The 21,958-nt window shown below is 43.4% G+C and overlaps 1 protein-coding gene across 1 annotated transcript in view; it reads left to right on the top strand.

Moving 5' to 3' along the window:
* The window catches only part of TDRD9 (tudor domain containing 9), a 2,714,501-nt gene that overhangs the window by 1,334,395 nt on the left and 1,358,148 nt on the right, over nucleotides 1-21,958 (top strand). The window contains exon 22 of the mRNA XM_085626273.1: nucleotides 7,811-7,918. Within this exon, the coding sequence (XP_085482399.1) occupies nucleotides 7,811-7,918 (108 nt within the window). The remainder of the gene's footprint in view (nucleotides 1-7,810; nucleotides 7,919-21,958) is intronic.

The raw sequence follows: 21,958 nt of genomic DNA, 5'->3' as shown, positions 1-21,958 counted from the left end.
TGTATGTAGCTGTGCTTATTATTATTACCATAAGCGCGCATATGATGTTTCATTTTATCTTACCTCTATTTACGTGCCCCTGAATATAGCGGCAGTTGTTATCATATTCACAAGTGTAAGCAGTGGGGGTCATTAAGCAATGATGTACTTTTACATTTTACTGTCTAGAAATGCGTTATAAGCTCCTTTTAGCTTATTAATATCATACATATACAGTTATTAAGTGTTTCTTTTGCATGTCTTGGTATTTTTCTGCAATTACATATAAGCATTCCTTAACAGCAAGACGGCTTTACGTACTTTCAAAGTTTTTATCAAACATTCTCCTCAAATGTCTGCCTCTAAGCAAGGAAACAAGGCTTCTAAACCACTTCTTTTTGCAGAAGCCCTCAAGCAGTCTATCAATATGCCAACAAAAGGCAATGCCTCCTCTCCTTCCGCTTCACCTCAGGCTTCGGTCTCTAATGGTGGGCAGGCGTCGGCGGCAGCTTTGCAACGTATTCTGCACGAAATTTCCGAGGTTAGTCGTCGATTAGATGACATGCACCTTACAATTACATCACTAGCCGAGGAGACTAAATCAATTAAGACAGAAATTACCAACTTTCATACGAAGTTTGAATCCCTTGATTCTAGAATTCTGGCAGTGGAGAATCGATTGGAATCTCTTCCAAATCAAGACCGGGACCTTTTACTCTTCCATAGTAAACTCATTGATTTGGAAGACAGAAGTAGGAGAGACAACATCCGTTTTTTTGGTTTTCCAGAGCGCATTGAAGGGCAGAGTTCCAGTGTATTTCTGTGTCGTATTCTCCCAAAGCTAACTGGTATTCCTTTCAATCCACCTCTGGAGATACAACGGGCTCATAGAATTGGTCCTCCACGTGGTGATCCCGCCGCGCGTCCACGACCGATTATTGCCTGTCTTCTCCGTCATGAACAAACAAGACAAATACTATCTGCGGCTCGGCTTCAAGGCTCCTTTTCTTTTGAAGGTCATCGCATTTTTATGGCAGCTGATTTCTCCAAGGAAACTAATGAGCGTCGGAAAGCCTTTCTTTCCATGCGACCTCAACTACGTCAATTAGGTATCAAATATGGCCTATTTGACCCAGCACGCTTTCGCGTTACCAAAGATGGAGTTTCTAAGGACTTTTTCGACCCAGAGCATCTTCAGCAATTTATGGACCGTCTTCATCCTCAAGAGATGGAGGTTCTCACTACACCCTCACAGCAAGTTCAGTCCCAATCACCCTCTAAGTCTTCCACTACATTGTCAGATCGCAACAGGCGCCTTCCTAGCAGCCCCCGACCTCGGAGTAGGGATCTTGAACGTCTTCATCGCTCACAAGAAGATAGGAAATCTGCAATACAATCGGTTTCGGTTGCTACGTTCTCACAAGATTTGCAGAGAGACAAGTCACGTTCTCCTCTTAAAACTCCTTCAGATGCGGACTGAATAATTCTCTCACTCCTGGAAGTTGTTGTCCTTAATACTATTGGCAGTTAATTGTAGACTCTTTTTCTTGAGTCTTATTTTTATTGTTAATTATTTACCACACTTTTCACATGTTTTGCTGTTCTTATAATATCTGCTTGTCCTTTTTTACCTCTTTCTTCCTAGCTTTCTACCTTATTTCTTTTCTCCTTCAGTCTGCTTACTGCTATTTCTCTGCCTAATAATATCACTCTTTCTTCTTCCTATACTCATTGCTCCTCCTGTTACAATTTATTGCTTAAATATTTCTTAATGATTCTGCATTTACTTGGGCGCCTTGGCGTCTAATGGTTTAATTACAGTTTTATTATTCTACTTGCACGATTGCATGTTGGTCTATGCTTATTTATACACGCATTGTATGCTTTATGATCTTAGGTTACTTTACATTTAATTATTACTAGATTCCCCCCTTCTAAGCATTACTGCTTCTTAATCTCTATTTTGCTCTTTTTACCTTCTTATCGTACCTATGTTCTTTTTCACAATGCTTTTCTGGGCCTTCCTTCTATATCATTACTACTCTCCTAATCTTTTCTCTTTTTCTGTGGGGTCTTTTCCCGTGGCGGTGCTCTAGTGCGCCCAGACCCGCGGGTAACAGTTTACGGTCTCTTGATTTCTCTCTGCTTTTACTCAATATTTTATAGTTTTCCTTATTCTTGTATCACTTCTCTAAATCTCATCTCCCTTTTTTCCTTTTTTCATTCTTCTTCTTATCGCTTCTTTCATGTATTCCATTTAAATCAAAGTATCGTTTCCATTTATTTTATTTTTGTTTCCCCTTCTTTTTGTCACTTCTTTTCTTTTTCCTTTGTTTGGTTCAGCACGTTGTTTTGTGCTTCATTCTCCTGTTTCTGATATTTGCGTTGTTCTAATATGGCAAAAACACACTCTCTTAATGCAATTACTTGGAATGTCCATGGTCTCACCCATTACATAAAACGGAAGAAGGTTCTCTCCTACCTTCAGACTAAGCATGTAGATGTAGCCTTGCTTCAGGAGACCCATTTGGATGCTCTAGAATCAGACAAACTTTGTAGAGACTGGGTGGGTAAGGTTATTCATAGCAGCATTCAACAAGATGAATCCACGGACGCAGGTCCCCTCCGCAAGTGTGGAGTTGCAATTCTTCTTCGCAAATCCCTTCCGGTCACTGTCTCTAAAACATGGTCAGATGTAAATGGCCGCTACGTATTTGCTAAACTTAAAATTGGTGATTCTCACGTCTGTGTAGGGTCTCTATATGCCCCTACGGGTACCAAGAAAACATTCTTTCTTCAATTATCCCGCTTGTTGCTCGAAATTAATGCATCGCAATATTTGATTGGTGGAGACTGGAATGTGACGCAAGATTCTATTCTAGATAAAACTGGTCCATTAGATAGGGGCAATGCGTCAGATAGGGCTTTGCTAGATGACATTATCTCAGATATCGGGTTGGTTGACCATTGGCGTATCAGTCACCCAACGGATAAGGAATATACTTTCTTTGCGTCGACTCATGGTACGTTTTCTCGTCTTGACTACTTCCTCATCTCACAGAATGCAGTTAAGTTGGTCACGGATTCCTGTATTCTGGAAGCGGCATTGTCTGACCACTCTCCGGTTCTCCTTTCCCTTGAACTGGGACTTTCTAGTCCTGGACGTAAGCCCTGGCGAATGAACATTCAGCGCCACAGGACTCCTGTTGGTAAATCCCACTTGCAATCACACCTTCAAACTTATCTTTCTACTAATCAGGGGTCCGTGACCTCCAGCAGGACTCTCTGGGCTGCAGCTAAGGCTACTTTAAGGGGACAATTAATGCGTGATGCAGCACTCGCTAATAAGCAAAATGCGAGGAAACAAGTGGAGCTTGAACATGACATACAAACCTATTCTCGCTTATATATCACTTCTCCGTCCTTACAAAATCGCAAATTGCTCGAACAAGCCCGAATGGCTTTAAACAGTCTCTTTACATCTAAGGCAGAATACGCCTTACAGAAAATGAAAGGTCGACACTACGAGCAAGGAGAAAAGGCGGGAAGGTTACTAGCCGCGCAGTTGCGTCAAAGGGAGGCATCTATGGCCATTCCGGCCATCAGATCTGCGCAAGGACACTTGTGCACAAAACCTCAAGACATTGTCAATGAGTTCGCCTCCTTTTACGAATCCCTTTATACTTCTGATAATCGAATGGATTCGGATAAGATGACGGCATTTCTTGCGAAGGTGCATCTCCCTTCTCTCTCAGCGGATGGTAAGGCCATCCTTGAGGGTGAAATAACTAGGGACGAGGTTTCCAGTGCGATCGCTGCCCTGCCCTATCACAAGGCCCCTGGCGAGGATGGGTTTCCTCCTGAATTCTATCGTTGGGCAGGTCACAATATTATTGACACTCTACATGCCGCATTTCAGGAGGCGGATGCTGCATCCTCATTGGGTCCCCTTTCTAACAAAGCTATTATTGTTGTGCTACCAAAGCCAGGCAAAGATCCCCAGTTTTGCAGTAGTTATCGTCCCATTTCCCTGTTGAACTCTGATATTAAAATCCTGGCTAGTATCCTTGCGTCCCGTTTGCGTAAAGTTTTGCCTTCTTTGATACACCATTCCCAAGTAGGTTTTGTACCGGGACGCTCTTCCCGGAATCATTTGCGTTCTCTGGCCCATGCACTGTGGTCGGCTCAACATCTCACAGATGATGCGTTAGCCCTCTCACTTGACGCAGAAAAAGCGTTTGATCGCATCGAATGGAATTATCTTTTCACGGTCATGGAAAAATTTGGCTTAGGTACAAAATGTATTGATAAAGTACGTTTACTTTACAATCATCTTTCTGCTCAAGTGAATTGTGGTGGATTTCTGTCTGATACCTTTACAATTAAGAGAGGGACACGCCAAGGTTGTCCATTATCCCCCCTTCTGTTTCTTTTGGCTATGGAACCTTTGGCTGCTACCATGCGTCAATCTGATGAAGTTTCTGGTATTCCCCTCCCCATTGGACATTCCAAAATATACCTGTACGCTGATGATATCTTACTCACTCTCACTCGTCTTCCTCGGTCGATCCCCTCTCTTCTTCAAATTATTAATGATTTCTCTTCCTTTTCAGGTTATAAGATTAATTGGGACAAAAGTGAGGCTTTACCTATTTCTAACGGTACCACAAAAGCAGCCATCTTTGGTTTTCCTTTTCATTGGCAGTCCTCACGCCTCAAATACTTGGGTGTCCTAGTTAATAAAGGGTTACAAGATATGGTTACAGATAATTTGTCTCCTCTTATCTCCCAAATGCGACGGGATTTTGATAAATGGAAGGCTTTGGGTCTTTCTCTTTGGGGTAGGGCTCAGGCTGTTAAAATGGTTACTCTTCCAAGATTTATTTACATTCTGGGCATGCTTCCCCTACAGATTCCCTTATCCTTACTCCGGTCAGTAGACGCCCAGATTAAAACCTTCATTTGGGGCACTGCTAAGCCACGTCTTGCCATAACTAAGTTGAAGGCTCATCAGTTATCTGGCGGCATTGGTCTCCAATCCATTGAACACTACTCTTTGGCGTTACATATTTCCCAACTCTCATATTTTTTACCTGGTATTAAAGACTTGCCACAATGGGTCCAAATAGAACGTCATCTTCTATCCTCGGAATCGAATCTTACTCCTTTGTATGGTAGTGGCACTAGTCGTCTCGACCCGAAAAATCCGATACTATCTGCCATGCATAAATCCTGGCAGAGAAGTCATAGGTTGCTAGGTTCGAATTCAAGAATTCACATCAAGGCCCCCCTATGGAATAATTCGGGCATTCGTATCAATGGTCGTATGTTATCCTGGCCTGATTGGCGTGCTGCAGGCATCCTCTATCCGGATCAGCTTCTGCATGATGGGGATTTTAAGCCATTCTCTCAGCTAAGGGTAGAATTTGATCTTCCCCTACATCATTCTTCTAAATACCTTCAGCTCCAGCAATGTCTGAAGACCCATATGGGGTCCTCGCCATGGCTACTACAAGACTCCCCTATTTTATCCTATTTGCACATTTGGGGGAAATTTAAAGGTGTTACCTCTGGTATATATAAAATTTTATCGTCCCATCTTTTTTCTAGATCTCTTTCACATGATCTTCAGCGTAAATGGCAAGCTCGCCTCTCAATTTCCTTTTCCGACACTGAATGGGATTTGATTCTAGAGAATTTGAACAAGGGAGCTCGTGAATCAAGGCTCAAATTTTGTCTTTTCAAAATACTACACGATTGGCATTGGTCTCCAGTCAAATTGCACAAAGCCGGTCTTCTTTCCCATTCTAACTGCTGGAGATGTACCAATTCAGGTTGCGATATTACTCATATCATTTGTGAATGCCCTAGTATCCAATCTTATTGGGCTTACATTGGTACTACTTTGAATTCCACTATGCCCCTAAAATTGCCACTTACACCAACTAACATTCTCTTGCATGACTTACGCCACTCCCCAAAGCTCTCGAAACCACAACTCCGTCTTTTTCATACCTCACTTGCTACTGCTAAAATATGTATCTTGCGTCATTGGAAATCATCTTTACCTCCCTCTCAAGAAGATTGGTTGGTAGCGATGATCCAGACTGCCTCACATGAACGCACAATCTATAACCTTCAGGATCAAGCTGACACCTTTCTCCGAATTTGGTCTCCATTTCTTAAATCAAATGCTGCTAATTCCCCTGCTTCTACTTTTACCCAAGCACATTAATCAGCTTTTACCCTTTCTTGTCCTTTGTTTATTTCTTTTCTTTTCTTTGCCTTCTGTATCCTCTGCTTTATTCGTTGTACTGTTCTTTTGTCTTTATCTAATCACTTTATCTTTGTTCTATCTATTCATACTTCCTGCACTTCTGTTGTCTAAGCTTCTTCCCTTCTCCTCTCCTTATAGGTTATGTCTTTATAATGTATCATTCTATGCCTTGACATAATTATTACTTCAATTAGTATTTATCTATTTAAATGCATATTTATATCATATTTATATCATATTTATTCACCAGTATCTTTCTGCATTGTTTCTTTCAATATGGATTTATTTTCTCTTCATTTTCTGGTGTTTATGCTTTGATATATTTGTTCTATAAAAATTCAATAAAAAATTTCAACACAAAAAAATAGAATGCTTTCTTCGATGGATATCCTTAAGTTGTTCAAAAAGGCATGGCAAAATAAATTGACTTGTGAAAGAAACTGCTTCTACCTCCAAGCAGTTTTGTGGTTTATATCAGTACTTTTATTTTATTGAGAATAAAGCTCTTGTGGCCTGCAGTACCAACATTTCTTATAGAAATTAAATTAAGGTATCTGTGGATTTCCACGAAAAGGGTCTTCCCCTTCAATATTGTATGCTTCAACATACCCTCCAGGAAATCTTGCCAAGGCTAAATGGTTGATGCTTATCCCCCATTGATGATTTTCTACATGAACTACTATTTACAAAGTTTCTCCAGCAAGATGTTGAGCATGTTGCAACTAGTCCAAAATCATGCCGGCTGACTCATCTTGTAAATGAAGCGCACAGATCATCCTTTTTTCCAAGGGTGGCCCTCCAGTCCATTGCTCCCTGCATATTAACATGGAATATACAAGGCCCTAATGGTCTGACACCCTTTTACTTTGCCAAACCAACAAAGCTCATGACATCCAGGGGCCACCTTGGAGAGACTTTATCTGCCAGGTGAGATTCTAATATTATGGTCACGTTAGGCTATGTAATCATAGCGTCCCGCCCGCCCCCTTCTATTTGCGGTAAAAAAAATATTTAAAATTAGAATGATTAACTCACGAGTTTACCATAAAAGCAGAAACTATTAAAACTACATTTGAAACCAAATGTTTCTGTCATCTCTGCATATAACCCTTATGCAGTTGATGACAGTATGTCTACAGTATTGAAACTAATGTTTTTGATAGCAATATTATAGAAATCATTTATTTATGTATACAGTAATTGTGGGTTCACATTGAAAGGGAACTCAAAGTTTTTTATGCTTTAACATTCTATAGACCTAGTACTTGCTGGTAAAATGAATGAAAAAAGCAATATGAAGTGACTTTTGTTGGCTTCTTTATTGGCCTTATTTTATGGAGAAAATTGTTTTAATTTACAACCACGGACATATCTAATTTGGATGAAAAATGTATTTTATATTTCTGAACTTGAAATTGCTGACTCTGATATGGGTACCATGTGAGTGATAAACATAGAACAACATTTTCGTGTCTTTCTTTTGGGCTAGCAAATCCCCTAGACATAGCATATTTTTCATTTATGATACTCACTTTGTTTTTCCATTGGTTACAGATTGTGTTAGCAGGTGCTTTCTATCCAAATTACTTTACTTATGGGCCGGCAGATGAAGAACTGGCTGTAAGAGAACTGGGTGCCAAAGACCCTAAAACAACTATTGTGGTATGTGAAAACTTGTAAAGACATCTAATTCTTCTTATTTGGTATTTTCATTTGACAACTTGAATACGATGCTTATGCTACAAATTTGTATTCCACGTTTTCTGATGTGGTATATGGTAGACAAAATATGTACTCCTGCTTACATATTTGTGTAATGTTAGCCAAGGGACAGTGACCAGATAGTTATTGACTGGTGGTGGAGTCCGAGGGCCTAGTCACTAACTACCTGAGACAGCCTTCCTCTTAAATAATATTGCTACTGTGAATCAAACCCTCCATTATTCGGAGGTTCTCCTTAATATTTTTGAAAGAGGTTGTCCTTTTTAAAGCATTATATAAGAAAATAATCTGCTATGGTATTGGTTGGTGTTTAAGATCTACCATTTTTACGTTGCAGAAACTTGGATTTTCTGTTCAACTTCATTAGACTGAATGATTGAAAGCCATAATGATGGAGTACACAATAGTAGATTATGAATTATAATCGCAATCTAAATTGTTCTTTGGTGGTGTTAGCATGATTTTATGAAATGTGGTGGTGAATTTAAAGGCTTTGTCACAATTGTCATATACCTTGATTAAAACGTAGCATTCAGTGCCCTTTCATTGAGGTAAAATAGATTTCTCTCAGTGAAATTTTGTAGCAAATATAAAAGTGGTCTAAAAACCTATTTACCTGCTTTAAAATATGTGGTAAGATTCCAAAAATAGACCGTGTTCAGTAATGTCATTTTTCTCTTTTGATTCTTCATTTCCTTATTCAAATCCTTTCCTTTACACTTCCCTGCATGAAATCGTACTGGCTTCTAAGTAATTCTTATTGTCTGTGTACTGTATACATTTCTTAAGGCAAATTTAGTTAGTTGCCTTATTTGAAAGTAGGCAACATTCTTGGTCATTAAGGGCCTTTTGAGTTATAGAAAAATAGATGCAACATTTGAGTTAAAATTGAGCTCCAGTGATTGGATTTTTTCCCCCTAGTTTGCAAGCCAAAGAAATGTGGTCCCCCATCCTTTCTCTCACTACTTTTGAAGTGTGCTATACCTATTACGGCACTCGCATGAACAAGATTTTTATGGTAGTGCAAAAGAAAAAAACATCTTGGTTGTTCATAACTTCCTACTGCATGATAGTTATATTATCACGGTAATAGGTGCAACCATGGATGACGGGGTTCCCATCTTCAACAGTTGTCCAAGGAAGGGTTGCTGAGCTGCCAAGATGCATACCTGCTTGTCACTTTACTCAAGCCATTAGAAAAGGGTTCACATTATTTCTATCAAGAAAGTGGATCTCTTCAGTCTCAATAAGGACAGATAACTCCAATTAAATGTTCTGTGTGAAAAAGCAAGCAGGAACATGGTCAACTGCCCTTTCTGAGGAGAATCAGTTGTTGTGGAGCAGGGCTATTTGGCAGAGGACTGTATTGAAGGCAGAACATATGCTAGGGGGTTAAAAATGATTGGGCCAATATACTCAACAAATAGACAGGAAAGTGCCACACGTGTCTAAGGAAGTGGGTCTCATGATCACTGTGCCATAGGACTCAAATTATACCTCACTGACGAGACACAAGTTGACCAAAACCGAGCCCGGTGTGATTGAGGTGCTTTCTGAAGTAGCCCTGACCGGGCAAAATGGGATGGGCTGTTGCTATTGGAGCATGATCAGGACTGATCTGCATAGGCTGGATCTCTTTATAGAATGGCACAGTGGGTGCAAAAGGTTGGTTTGGAATGCAGCCCAAGTGATTCCCCGTGGCTGAAATTAATTAAAATTAAAATTATAATTAACAACTTAAAACGTGGATATTTGACTAGTAATCCTCCTCCCCCCCCTTAGCGCCTGAGACCCTCTGGGTATGTAGTGCGCTATATAAATTCTCTGACTTGACTTGACTTGACTTGAATTGAAGCATTCCATCTATCACCTTTTTGTTTGTGCACAAGTGTGAGCTAGCACAATCTGAAGTTGGCAAGGTGTTCTACCACTGGAGCTAGCCCAAGCTGCATCTCCTCTCCACCAAGACCAAAAGGAAATGCTAGATATTTACCAACAGGCTTTTGACAAGTGAGATCGGAGGGATACTTTTTTTATGACATGGTAGGAGACAAAAGATAAAAAGAGAACCATGTCACATCATTATGATAGCCACAGCATGGACGAGGCAGTGTGGGTCTCTGACCTCCTTGACTTCTCAGAATATGCTCACATTTCTTATGAGTTTTACCAATCTCTCCTACCATATGCATGAACCAAATTCTCCATCATGACACAGGCCTGTCTCTTGAACACATTGTTTGCTCACTTAGAGATCCTGACTGATGCCAAGCCGTCTCCCAAGTTCAAGCTTCTTTAGTACTGAAGACATACCACGCCCATGGAAGAGATCCTGCAGTGGGTGACACTCATGCAGAGTTTACCAAGAATTACTATGCCTGCGATCTCCATATTTTGCAGTCAACTTGCCTCTTTTCTCATAGTTATAAATTGGGTTTTTAATTGGGGGGGGGGGGGGGTGAAAACCCTTCTCAAGTAACAACGTCTATCTCTGAGGGTGAACCACAAAAAGTCACTAAATTAACCTGTTCTTAATCCTCTGGTAGTATGCACAAAGTAGTGTGGCTTTATTAGATGCAATGTGTGAAGTATTTATGCAACACTCAAGTCAAATTAAATTAAGCTTTATTCGATTTATAAATAAATCATAAAAGCAACACTCAATAATCGAGTGAAAACACAACAAAAAGCCCCCACCAATGTAGAAGAATGCAATGAAACTTAATAAAACATTGTATACAAAAATGACAAAAATCTAATCAGTTGAACCCGAGAAATGCAGTTTCAACGTTTTAATTAAGTATAGCACTTAAAAGTACAAAGCGCTACTAGTCGTCTTGCCGAATTAGACTGGGGAAAGTCACAAGTTCAGGCCACACAATGGAGCCCGGGCTGGGTACAGGGACCAGGTTATTCCTACTGAAAAAGGTACCTTAAAGTCTGGCACAAAGAGCCCAGTTGGCATTGGAGGAGGCTGCGTGGAGAGCTTTGAGGATGGTCGTCGCTGTAGCTCCAACATCTGGTCAGCTGTTGCAGACAAGCAGCGCTGGAGCTTCGTGTGGGTCACTGCAGGCTGTTGTCGCTGTAGCACGAAGTGCAGATCTCGTTTTTTCTGTATTCAATGTAGTGGGACGAGTCGTGTGGGTTGCCGTGTCTGCAAGATCTCGTCCAAATGGGCCCGTCCAGGAAGTGCCCAGAACTTCAGGATTTTTCTCTTTTTTCCCCAGAGGAGCTCATCTGATTCAGCCAAGCGACCTGGACTTAGGAAGGCACCTCTAGGGGATCGAGATTCACCTCAGCAGAGGCCAGAAGGGCTCAGGTAAGTTCAGTTGCAGGTCCGGACAGGGCCTTTGCAGCTGGGCAGGGGCAGAGAGGCCTGTGGAGCTTATTTATATCCCTATAGCTGAGAACAGGTCAGTCAGTCAGTCATCTGATCCGTAGAGTCACTATTGTAGTCCTGGGATCAAGCGGCAAGGCAGGCCTCCAGCAGTAGGGCTGTCCTCTGAGGATACACGACAAGCTGCAAGCAGCAGGACAGTCCTGAAGTCGAAGACAGTCCTTCTGGGTGTCCTTCGCAGGTGCAGGTGTGAACTTCAGAGTGGGTCTAAGGGTCCTATTTCTATACCTCGTGACAGCTTTGAAATGAAAGAAACTTCTAGAATTGTCTTGCCCACAGTCGGTTCTGGAATGTCCTTCCTCCCTGCCCAGACTCCAAGAGGTCTAGGGTGACCTAAAACTGGTGTGAAGTTATTTGTGAGTGTGCCGAGTTAGCTCATTTGAAATGTGAGTTGGGCAGGGAACAGCTACACCCCTCCCATCCTGGCAGAATGGCCCATACTGCTAACACCTAGGCTCCCTTTGTCTCACTGTCTGGGAGGAATATACTAAGTCCAACTGACACTGTAATCACAGTCATGTGACCCAGGCTGAAGGTACCATATGGTTAGGACAAGAAAATACCGCCTTTCTAAAAGTGGTATGTTTAGCATTGTGACTTAAAAAACGACTTTACCATTAAAGAGGATTTTAAATTACAATTCCTTAAAGACCAAACATGACATTTCTGCTAGTTCCCAAACAAAAGCTATACCTTATTAGTGTAATATGGTAACCCACTTTTATCCAATGGGAGAGGTAGGCCTCACATTAGAGAAACAATTAATTTGGGTGTTTTTTACGGACATGTAAAACCTAAAAATACATGCTCAACATTTTAAATACACTGCACCCGGCTCTATGGGCTGTTTAGGGCCTACCTTAGGGGTGACTTATTTGTATTAAAAAGGGAGGTTTAGGCGTGGCAAAAGTTTGGTTTTGCCGTGGCATAAGTTTGGTTTTGCCAGGTCGAATTGGCAATTTAAAGCTGCACACAGGCTGCAATGACAGGTTTACTTAAGTGGGTGGCACAATAAGGGCTGCAGGCCCACTAGTAGCATTTAATTACAGGCCCTTGGTGCATGTTGTACCTCCTTATTAGTTGGGACTTGTAAGTAAATTAAATGTGCCAGTTAGGTGTTCACCAATTGACCCATGATTTATGGAGAGAGCACAAGCACTTTAGTACTAGTTAGCAGTGATAACGTGCACAGAGTTCTAATGCCAGCACAATGAAATTCAGAAAACTTTGGGGCGGGGGGGGAGCTGCAACAGTTGTGGGGTGACCCAGCATAGAGGGTCAAGTCCAACAATAGTCATCAAGAATTTCAAGAGCAAGCAATCTGTTCATCCCCTGCCTGCCAACTGCATCCTTTATACATTATTTCAACATCAAGAGCCTATTTGAACCCATTTACGTAGTGAACACAAAGTTCTTTTAATAGAAGGCGGGGCTTCGACTGGCACCCATGCCTGGTAGAAGTGGCAAACCTTAATGGTCAATGAGCCTTTCCTTAGGTTCCCCCACAAATATTTTTGCAAATGAGTACCAAATTCATTTAAACAGTTCCAACAGACTTTAACTTGAATTACCTGGTCATATTGAAACCTTTATGTTCGAGGCATATGAGCTGCAGATTGTACACTTAGCATAGATCGCCATCTGGTGTTGGGCCCGGATGTTTGCAGTTTGTTTTTCTTCTTGGACAGTCTTTGGAAGTCACGAGTTTGGTGACTCCTCCTTCGGTCCGTACTGCGCATGGGCTTCGGCTCCATCCTCAGATTGTTTTTTTCCGCCATCGGGCTCGGATGTGATACTTCGTGCTCCGGCTTCGAACTTCTACGGTTCCAGCCTCGACGGAAAATCCTCGTCTCTTCGAGTTTCTTCATCATCATCTTCATCTCTCGAAGCGGCACTTTTTCTCCATCCCGTACATCGGCACCGGCCTTCGGGCCCTCCTCGACTCCGGTCCCGGCCGATGGAAAGGACTCCGTTCAAAAAGTGCCCAAAATGTGGGTCTAAATTTCCCCACACCGACCTCCATCAGGTGTGTAATCTTTGCCTCTCTCCAGAACACGAGGCCAGAGACTGCCCCGCCTGTAAGTCTTTTCGATCGAAGAAAACCATCCGGGATCGAAAAGCTCGACGCACCATGGCGCACTCATCGTCTGCAGCTCCACCGGACATCTTCGGAGACGGCGCCGAAGCTTCGGGGCAAACACACACCGAGCAGGAAGAAGACGTCGTCAGCGCTTCCGAGGCCGACGACTCCGACGTGGAGGACATCACACCGGCGCAGCGGGCCGTGAGTACTGTGCCCCCTCCCACCCCCGCGCCCAAAACCAAAGAGACTCGGGTTACTCCCTCGCCTGCAGGCCTGGGCAAAACCAAGACCAAAGCTTCGATCACCCCACCTTCGGGCTCGGTGTCGAAGCATCCAAAGTCTCACGGCAGCTCGGGATCGAGCCAGCCGACGCCCGGTGCCGAAAAACAGCATCCGGCACCGAAGAAAGCAATATCCAGCTCGACTCCGAAGCCACCGGTGCCGAAGCCTGGACTCTCGGTGCCGACCAAACACAAACATAAATCTGTCGGCACCGACGCTCCGGCGCCGAAAACTCCTTCGACGCCGAAAAAACAGGAGGCCCCAAAAAAGCATGGCGCACACAAACCATCGAAGTCCTCGGTTCCGAAATCACCGGTGCCGACGGACGATTCGACGCCACTGGCTCTGTTTACACCAGACCCTCTACAAAAGACTCTGTCCAAAGATCCAAAGACTGGACTATTGACTTTAATTATCAAGAAAAGACGCCTTGATACTCCGGCTCCTCCTCCACCACCCAAACGGAAGGACTCTGCTACTTCTCCCCTCAGAGTGCCCTCCCCACTACCACCTCCCCTACCTCCTCCACCTCCTCCACCCCCTCCCAGGTCTCCGCCACCCTTACCTCACTACTCTCCGGCCCCGTCCCCAGATCCGGACGATGGGGACCCGGACAATTATCCGGCGGATGCCCCCATGGATCCCACTCCACCAGGGACCCCAGACCCGTGGGAAGATTACAATAACCCTGATGTACCCGATATTCCTCAGGACGACCTATACCCATCCAGGCCGTCTCCTCCAGAGGACTCCTTAGGGTTCCATCATTTAGTGCAGAGAGCAGCACACTACCATGGGGTGGACATGCACACTGAACCAGTGGAAGACGACTTCTTACTGGATACATTTGACATACAGGACAAATCCACCTCCATCTTACCCATGCTTAAGGGTGTCACCAAGCATGCCGCAGAGGTGTTCAAAGACCCTGTCAGGGCCAGGGTACTAAACCCTAGAATAGAGAAAAAGTATAAGGCGGCACCCACAGACCCTGCATACATTAAGGGCCCTGCTCCCTTAGATTCCCTAGTTGTCTCTACAGCTAGAAAGCGGGCTAACTCCCAGTCCTCAGGAGAAGCCCCACCGCCAGACAAGGAATCCAAACTCCTAGACGCGTCTGGCAAGCGCACCGCCTCTCAAGCTGCAAACATGTGGCGCATTGCAAACACACAAGCGCTACTTGCGCGCTATGACAGAGCACACTACGATGAACTTGAGGCTCTTATGCAGCACCTCCCCGAGAAACACAAGCGTAGGGCTCATGAGCTAATACAGGAGGGTAAACTCATTACAAACACCTCCATTAAGTGTGCCCTCGATGCAGCCGACACTGCTTCTAGAGCCATAAATACCAGTGTCCTGCTTCGTCGCCATGCCTGGCTCAGGATCTCAGGGTTTAAGCCTGAAGTCCAGGCGTCCATACTCAATCACCCCTTTGACCAACAAACGCTCTTTGGGCCCAAGGTAGACGAAGCGTTGGAAAAGATGAAAAAGGACACAGACACAGCAAAGTCTATGGGGGCACTCCAAACACAAGCGTCTAAACGTTCCTTTCGACGCTCCTCCTTTCGTGGCACAGGCAGAGGCTTCTCCACCGATAGCACCTCTACCTCCTACAAATCCCCTCCTCAAAATACCTTTTCAAAGGGCAACCAAAGGGGTGGTTACAGAGGCAACAACAATAAGGGCAGGGGCAAAACTAACAACACCCGTTCTGCCACCCCGCCCACACAATGACTTCCCTCCGCTCCCCCCAGACCATTCCACTCCGGTCGGGGGCAGACTACAAAACTTTATCCACGCATGGGAGTCCATAACATCGGACAAATGGGTGACCCAAATCATTCGGTCAGGGTACTGTCTCGAGCAAACATCTACCCCACCCAATATCCCACCAAGGCACCGCCCAATGTCTCAAGAACATTCCACACTGCTCAAACAGGAGGTACTCTCCCTCCTCCAAAAACACGCTATAGAGCAGGTCCCCACCAATCAGCAAAATCTAGGGGTTTACTCCCTATATTTCCTAATACCAAAGAAAGACGGGACCCTCAGGCCCATTCTGGACCTCCGGCCTCTAAATGCCTACATACATTCAGACCATTTCCATATGGTCACCCTACAACAAGTCCTCCCACTCCTCTGTCAGGGAGACTTTCTCACAACATTGGATCTGAAAGACGCATACTTTCACATTCCAATACACCCCTCTCACAGGAAATACCTCAGGTTCGTGGTGGACGGGCAACATTACCAATTCACGGTTCTCCCCTTCGGAGTCACCACCGCACCACGGGTGTTTACCAAATGCCTAGCGGTAGTAGCAGCACACCTCAGACGTCAACACATTCACGTCTTCCCTTACTTAGACGACTGGCTGATAAAAGCCGCGTCTTACCACCAATGCGTGCAGCATACAAACAGCACCATCCAACTGCTCCACCAGCTAGGCTTCACGGTGAACTACCAAAAGTCCCACCTCATACCATCTCACACAAAGCAATATCTCGGGGCCACTATAGACACCTCCAAAGGTATTGCCTATCCAAACACAGCCAGAATCACAAGCATTCAAGCCTTACGAAAAACATTCCTTCCCCAACACTCTCTTCCAGCAAGAGTGTTCATGAAGCTCATAGGAATGATGGCGTCTTGCATCTTTATAGTGCCCCATGCAAGACTACACATGCGTCCACTTCAGGAGTGCCTAGCACAACAGTGGAACCAGGCCCAGGGTCAGCTGACGGATCTGGTGTTGGTGGACGGCCGCACACATCACTCTCTGCAGTGGTGGAACACCACAAACCTTTCCAAAGGGCGGCCGTTCCTGGACCCGGTTCCTCAGGTGATTCTAACAGCGGACGCATCGCTCTCCGGCTGGGGAGCGCACCTCCTACACCTCACAATGCAAGGTCTATGGACGCCACAGCAAAAATTGCTCCACATCAACCATCTGGAGCTCTTGGCGATCTTTCTAGCCCTAAAATCTTTCCAAAAACAGATTTCGGGCAAAGCAGTCCTCATTCGCACAGACAACATGACTGCAATGTATTATATCCAAAAACAGGGGGGGACACACTCTCCCCAGCTCTCCCGCTTAGCCCAGAGCATATGGAGATGGGCAATTCCCCAAAACATCTTTCTCCTGGCACAACACGTTCCAGGCGTACAAAACACCATGGCAGATCTGCTCAGCAGACAAACGCAACAACTACACGAATGGGAACTGCATCCACAAGTTCTTCAGCCATTCTTCCAACAGTGGGGACATCCTCAGATAGACCTCTTCGCCACCCACGAAAACAAAAAATGCCCAAGCTTCGCCGCCAGATACCCACACCCATTGTCCAAGGGCAATGCGATATGGATGAACTGGTCAGGCAGATTTGCATACGCCTTTCCACCTCTCCCACTAATTCCATTAGTGGTCAGGAAGCTACAACAGCACTCCCTCACACTCATTCTGGTAGCTCCGACGTGGGCACACCACGCTACTACAACTATCAGTGGTACCACATCAAAAACTGCACCTATCCCCATGCCTCCTAACCCAGAACCATGGAGAAATCAGGCACCCGGACCCAGCTCAGCTCAACCTGGCGATCTGGCTCCTGAAATCCTAGAATTCGGATACCTTAACCTTCCCCCTGATTGCATGAACATCATCATGGAAGCCAGACGTCCTACCACTAGAGCATGTTATGCCGCAAAGTGGAAAAGATTTGTTATTTACTGCCGTAACAATACAATCAACCCTTTAGATGCATCCATACAGCACATCATATGCTATCTGCTCCATCTTCACAGGTGTAACCTGGCATATTCATCCATACGCCTACACCTAGCAGCGATCGCTGCTTACCTACAAAACAGACAGCATTTATCTCTTTTCAGAGTGCCCGCTATTAAAGCCTTCATGGAAGGCCTTAAACGAGTAATTCCTCCCAGGGCACCACCTTCCCCTGTATGGAATCTAAATTTAGTTCTTACACGACTAATGGGTCCGCCCTTCGAACCAATGCATAAATGCGAGCTACAGTTTCTCACCTGGAAAACAGCTTTTCTCGTAGCTATCACTTCCCTTAGAAGGGTTGGTGAAATACAAGCGTTCACTATACAGGAACCCTTCATACAAATACATCACAGCAAGGTCATACTTCGCACAAATCCGAAGTTCCTGCCCAAGGTCATTTCCCCCTTCCATCTCAATCAATCGGTGGAATTACCTGTCTTCTTCTCACATCCTCAATCTGTTGCAGAAAGAGCCTTACACACACTCGATGTAAAAAGGGCCTTGCTATACTACATACAAAGAACGCAACCCTTCAGAAAGACTAAACAATTGTTCGTCTCGTTTTCTCCACCACATAAAGGCAACCCCATTTCTAAATCAGGGATAGCTAGGTGGATTGTAAAATGCATACAGATTTGCTACCAAAAGGCTAAAAGAACATTATCTGTTCCGCCTAAAGCCCATTCTACAAGAAAGTTAGGGGCTTCTATGGCCTTTCTAGGGAATATACCCTTAGATGACATCTGCAAAGCAGCCACATGGTCTACACCGCACACCTTCACAAAACATAACTGTGTAGATGTGCATTCCAAGCAGCAAGCTAGAGTGGGCCAGGCTGTACTAAAGACACTATTTCAAACCACTGCAACGGATACCGGTGGTCGCCGCTAGGGTTGGGTACTGCTATGTAATCTATGCACAGTGTATAATCTGCAGCTCATATGCCTCGAACGGAATATGCTACTTACCAGTATGCATCTGTTCTTGGCATGTAGAGCTGCAGAGTTGTACACGCCCACCCGCCTCCCCGGCTACCTGTATCCGTTCCAGTACATCTTATTTAGATACTACACACATGGGTTTCTCACTGTGATTACCAAGCTCCATCATTTCCCTGTTGGCGAAAAACAATCTGAGGATGGAGCCGAAGCCCATGCGCAGTACGGCCCGAAGGAGGAGTCACCAAACTCGTGACTTCCAAAGACTGTCCAAGAAGAAAAACAAACTGCAAACATCCGGGCCCAACACCAGATGGCGATCTATGCTAAGTGTACAACTCTGCAGCTCTACATGCCAAGAACAGATGCATACTGGTAAGTAGCATATTCCTTCTGAATGTGTCCACTGGGCCAGAGAGGGTGCTGCAGTCTCTGATGTACATAGATATCTACATTTCTAAAAACGAATTTCTTAAGCTGAACAAACAAGCTTTCATTTTTACCTGTTAGCCACCTGGCAGGTACCTTTCTCAGACCATTTTTTTTCACAAACAGAAAGTGAGAGAAAAAATGCAATCCAGTTGCACTCTCCCAAGAAACTTTATTATCACTAAAGGTAACTGTTGTTTAACTGTAATCCCTTGTGGGTATACAGTTATACCAGGAAGCCGTATATCCGATCACAAAACCTCTGGATATCTTATCTGTTGTTGTTATCACTTAGTAGGGTGGAATATCCAAGATATTGGAGAAGACGCCTCACTCACTAATAGTGACATGCTTCATCATAGGCGTCTTCTCCACACCCAGATAAGGTGGTACTATCTGGGCGGACTCAACCAAAGGTGTTTTGGGAGTTCTTATATAAGATAATACTGGTTAAGCAGGGAACCAGATGTTGTGATATATTAAAAATACCGACAGGTATACCCCTCTCAAATATTTTATTATTAGGGTACTTGTGGTATCATTAAAATCATGTATTGGGGTTCTTTTGAAAGTAATTTTTTCAAATGTACCCTCGTTATAGTGCCAACGTGTTTCGGTCCACGTTACTAGCCCTATCGGGTCTGGGGCCTTCATCAGGGCTTTGTTATTCTGTTCCTTACTTTAAGGTCCCTGCCTTGTGTTTACGCTTTTGTTGCATGCATACCAATCATGAGGCCTATTGCACTCACCTAGACTCTTGCAACTCGATCGTCAGTAGATTTTCTACAAGATCAAACAAGGGAAATATAAACATATGCACACAGTTATATGTTTATTCACAATTTGGTATTCCTGTCATATTATTTTCACTACTATAGTGCAACGTTTGTGTGAACACCCAGACTAAGTGATCATTTTTTATCGGTGTCAATAGCCGTGTCGATACCTCATCAAATTATACTCACTATGTGATTTCCCAGCCCACACTCTGTGTTCATTTAAAAAAAGAAACTTGAGGCTCTCAGTTGTGAATCCCCTTCCCACACGAATATGTGCAACTTTCCTTTTCATTCACACGTGTGCGATTGTGTCTATTTTAAACGCATGCTTCATGGTACAATGTTATTGTGTTCGGAGGCTACCCCACTCCCATGGTACCTGTGTCTCTCGTATCTTTCCGAACATTATTATTTTTCCATACTTCTTCTTTCTCACCTACTGGTTGATGCTTATTAGCATCATGCAGGTCTTGTCGGTAGCGTCCTGTAGTCACACACTAAACAAATCCAAACATAGATTACAGAAAACATTTATTTGCCCCAATACTTTTTTGTTGTTGTTGATGGCTCGCCCTGCAATACAAAACTGATTTGTTTGTTCTTATTTATTTTTAAAGACCTAAGACTGCTTAGCCTGAGCTTCGCTTACCACGGACCCAAGTGTTACGATCCCTATTAAGTGCTGACGGTGATATTAAGTCACGGGTCATTTTTATAATCGTCTGCTGTGAGTGTTATTCTCGCCAATGTCTCTATCCTTTCCCTCTAACACATCTTTACAAAAAAGGGTTTTTGCTCTCTACACCAGGTCTACAAAAAACCTGCCCCTTACGGAGTGTTTGGGATTTCTGGTATAGAAAGACAAGGGTTCGGACAAAACGGGTCACGGATAGTTTAACCATGGTTATACTTAAATCCCCTCGTCTCTGGATATAACGACTTACTTCGTCAAGGATCCACCACCGCGTGTGTACCTAGTAAACACACCGCCTGCCGTCGAGGAAGTCAAAGGTGTTTTGCGTCTTAAGTAATCACTTCACTTATCTCGTAGTGTTCTTACGCACCACGCGTCGTTCTCTCTATGGTTATTTTGGCATTTCCGGTTTATGAAGTATTACTATGCTTCCGGTCAAACGGGGCTTCTCGGTAATGTAGTCCAATAATTTTTTCAAGCCCCAACCATTTACAAATATTTCTACTTATTTGAATGTTCTTTCCTCGTTTTATTGTAAATTTTTATTCTAAATACGTAGACGAGATGATAAATGTTTACTTATTGTATCGTATGTTTTTTCTTATTTGAATGTTGATTATCTATTCCAGGGTTTAATAGAATATTATTTTTGTGGTTAATACGCTCGCATCGCTAATGTAGCAATGACCATGATGATCTTTATGATTTCATCTTTTTTTACTTTGTTCGGCTCCAAACTGGCGCCTGTTCATGTGGTGCAGTTACTGCCCCATTCTATTGTATATGTTATATTTACATTGTTTTTGTTGGACTAAATGTTCAATGTCTTTTTTATTTTTTATTTTTTTTATTTTTTTATTGATTTTCACAGCAGCAAGTAAAAGTTGACCAGACACATTATTGTCCATTTAGTTATACAAAAACATAGATACAGCATGACAGGAAAATCAGATGAAGTACATATTATACTTTAACATTGTAACCATCCGTGAATAGGAGCCCAAAGTTTAAAGCCAAAGTTCCTCTTTTTCGTCCCCTTTAAGCGATAAACAGCATTCTCTAATTGATACATATTTAACAATTTAATTTGCCATTGAGAAAATGAAGGGGGATCTGCATCAAGCCAATGCGAAGTGACACAATATCTAAAAATAGACATTGATATAAACAGAAATCCCTCTTCCGCACGTGTGTACGGCCGAGCTGGATTAAATTGAATGCCAAGTATTACAAGATCAGCAGACAGTATTAGGGGAATATTCATTATTTGGTTTAGAAACAGTTGAACTTCAGACATAAATTGAGATAGTTTAGGACATAAAAAGAACATATGTATAGAGTTTGCACCTATGCATCCACAGCGGTTACACTTATCTCCAGTATTCCCTTTCCATTTTGATAACTTGGCAGGAGTATAATATAGATCGAAAGTACTCATAAAGCTCTGGCTCTTTAGCGATCCATTAATTAATACTTGATTAGACAGCACTAAGGTATCTAATACGTCTATATTTTCAATACCCATCTCTTTTTGCCATTTTGCATTACAAGATACAAGGTTATCTTCTAAGCCTTTAATCATTGC

Source organism: Triturus cristatus, chromosome 9 (genome assembly GCF_964204655.1).
Source record: "Triturus cristatus chromosome 9, aTriCri1.1, whole genome shotgun sequence".
Taxonomy (NCBI): Eukaryota; Metazoa; Chordata; class Amphibia; order Caudata; family Salamandridae; genus Triturus; species Triturus cristatus.
This window is presented reverse-complemented; position numbering and strand designations above follow the sequence as displayed.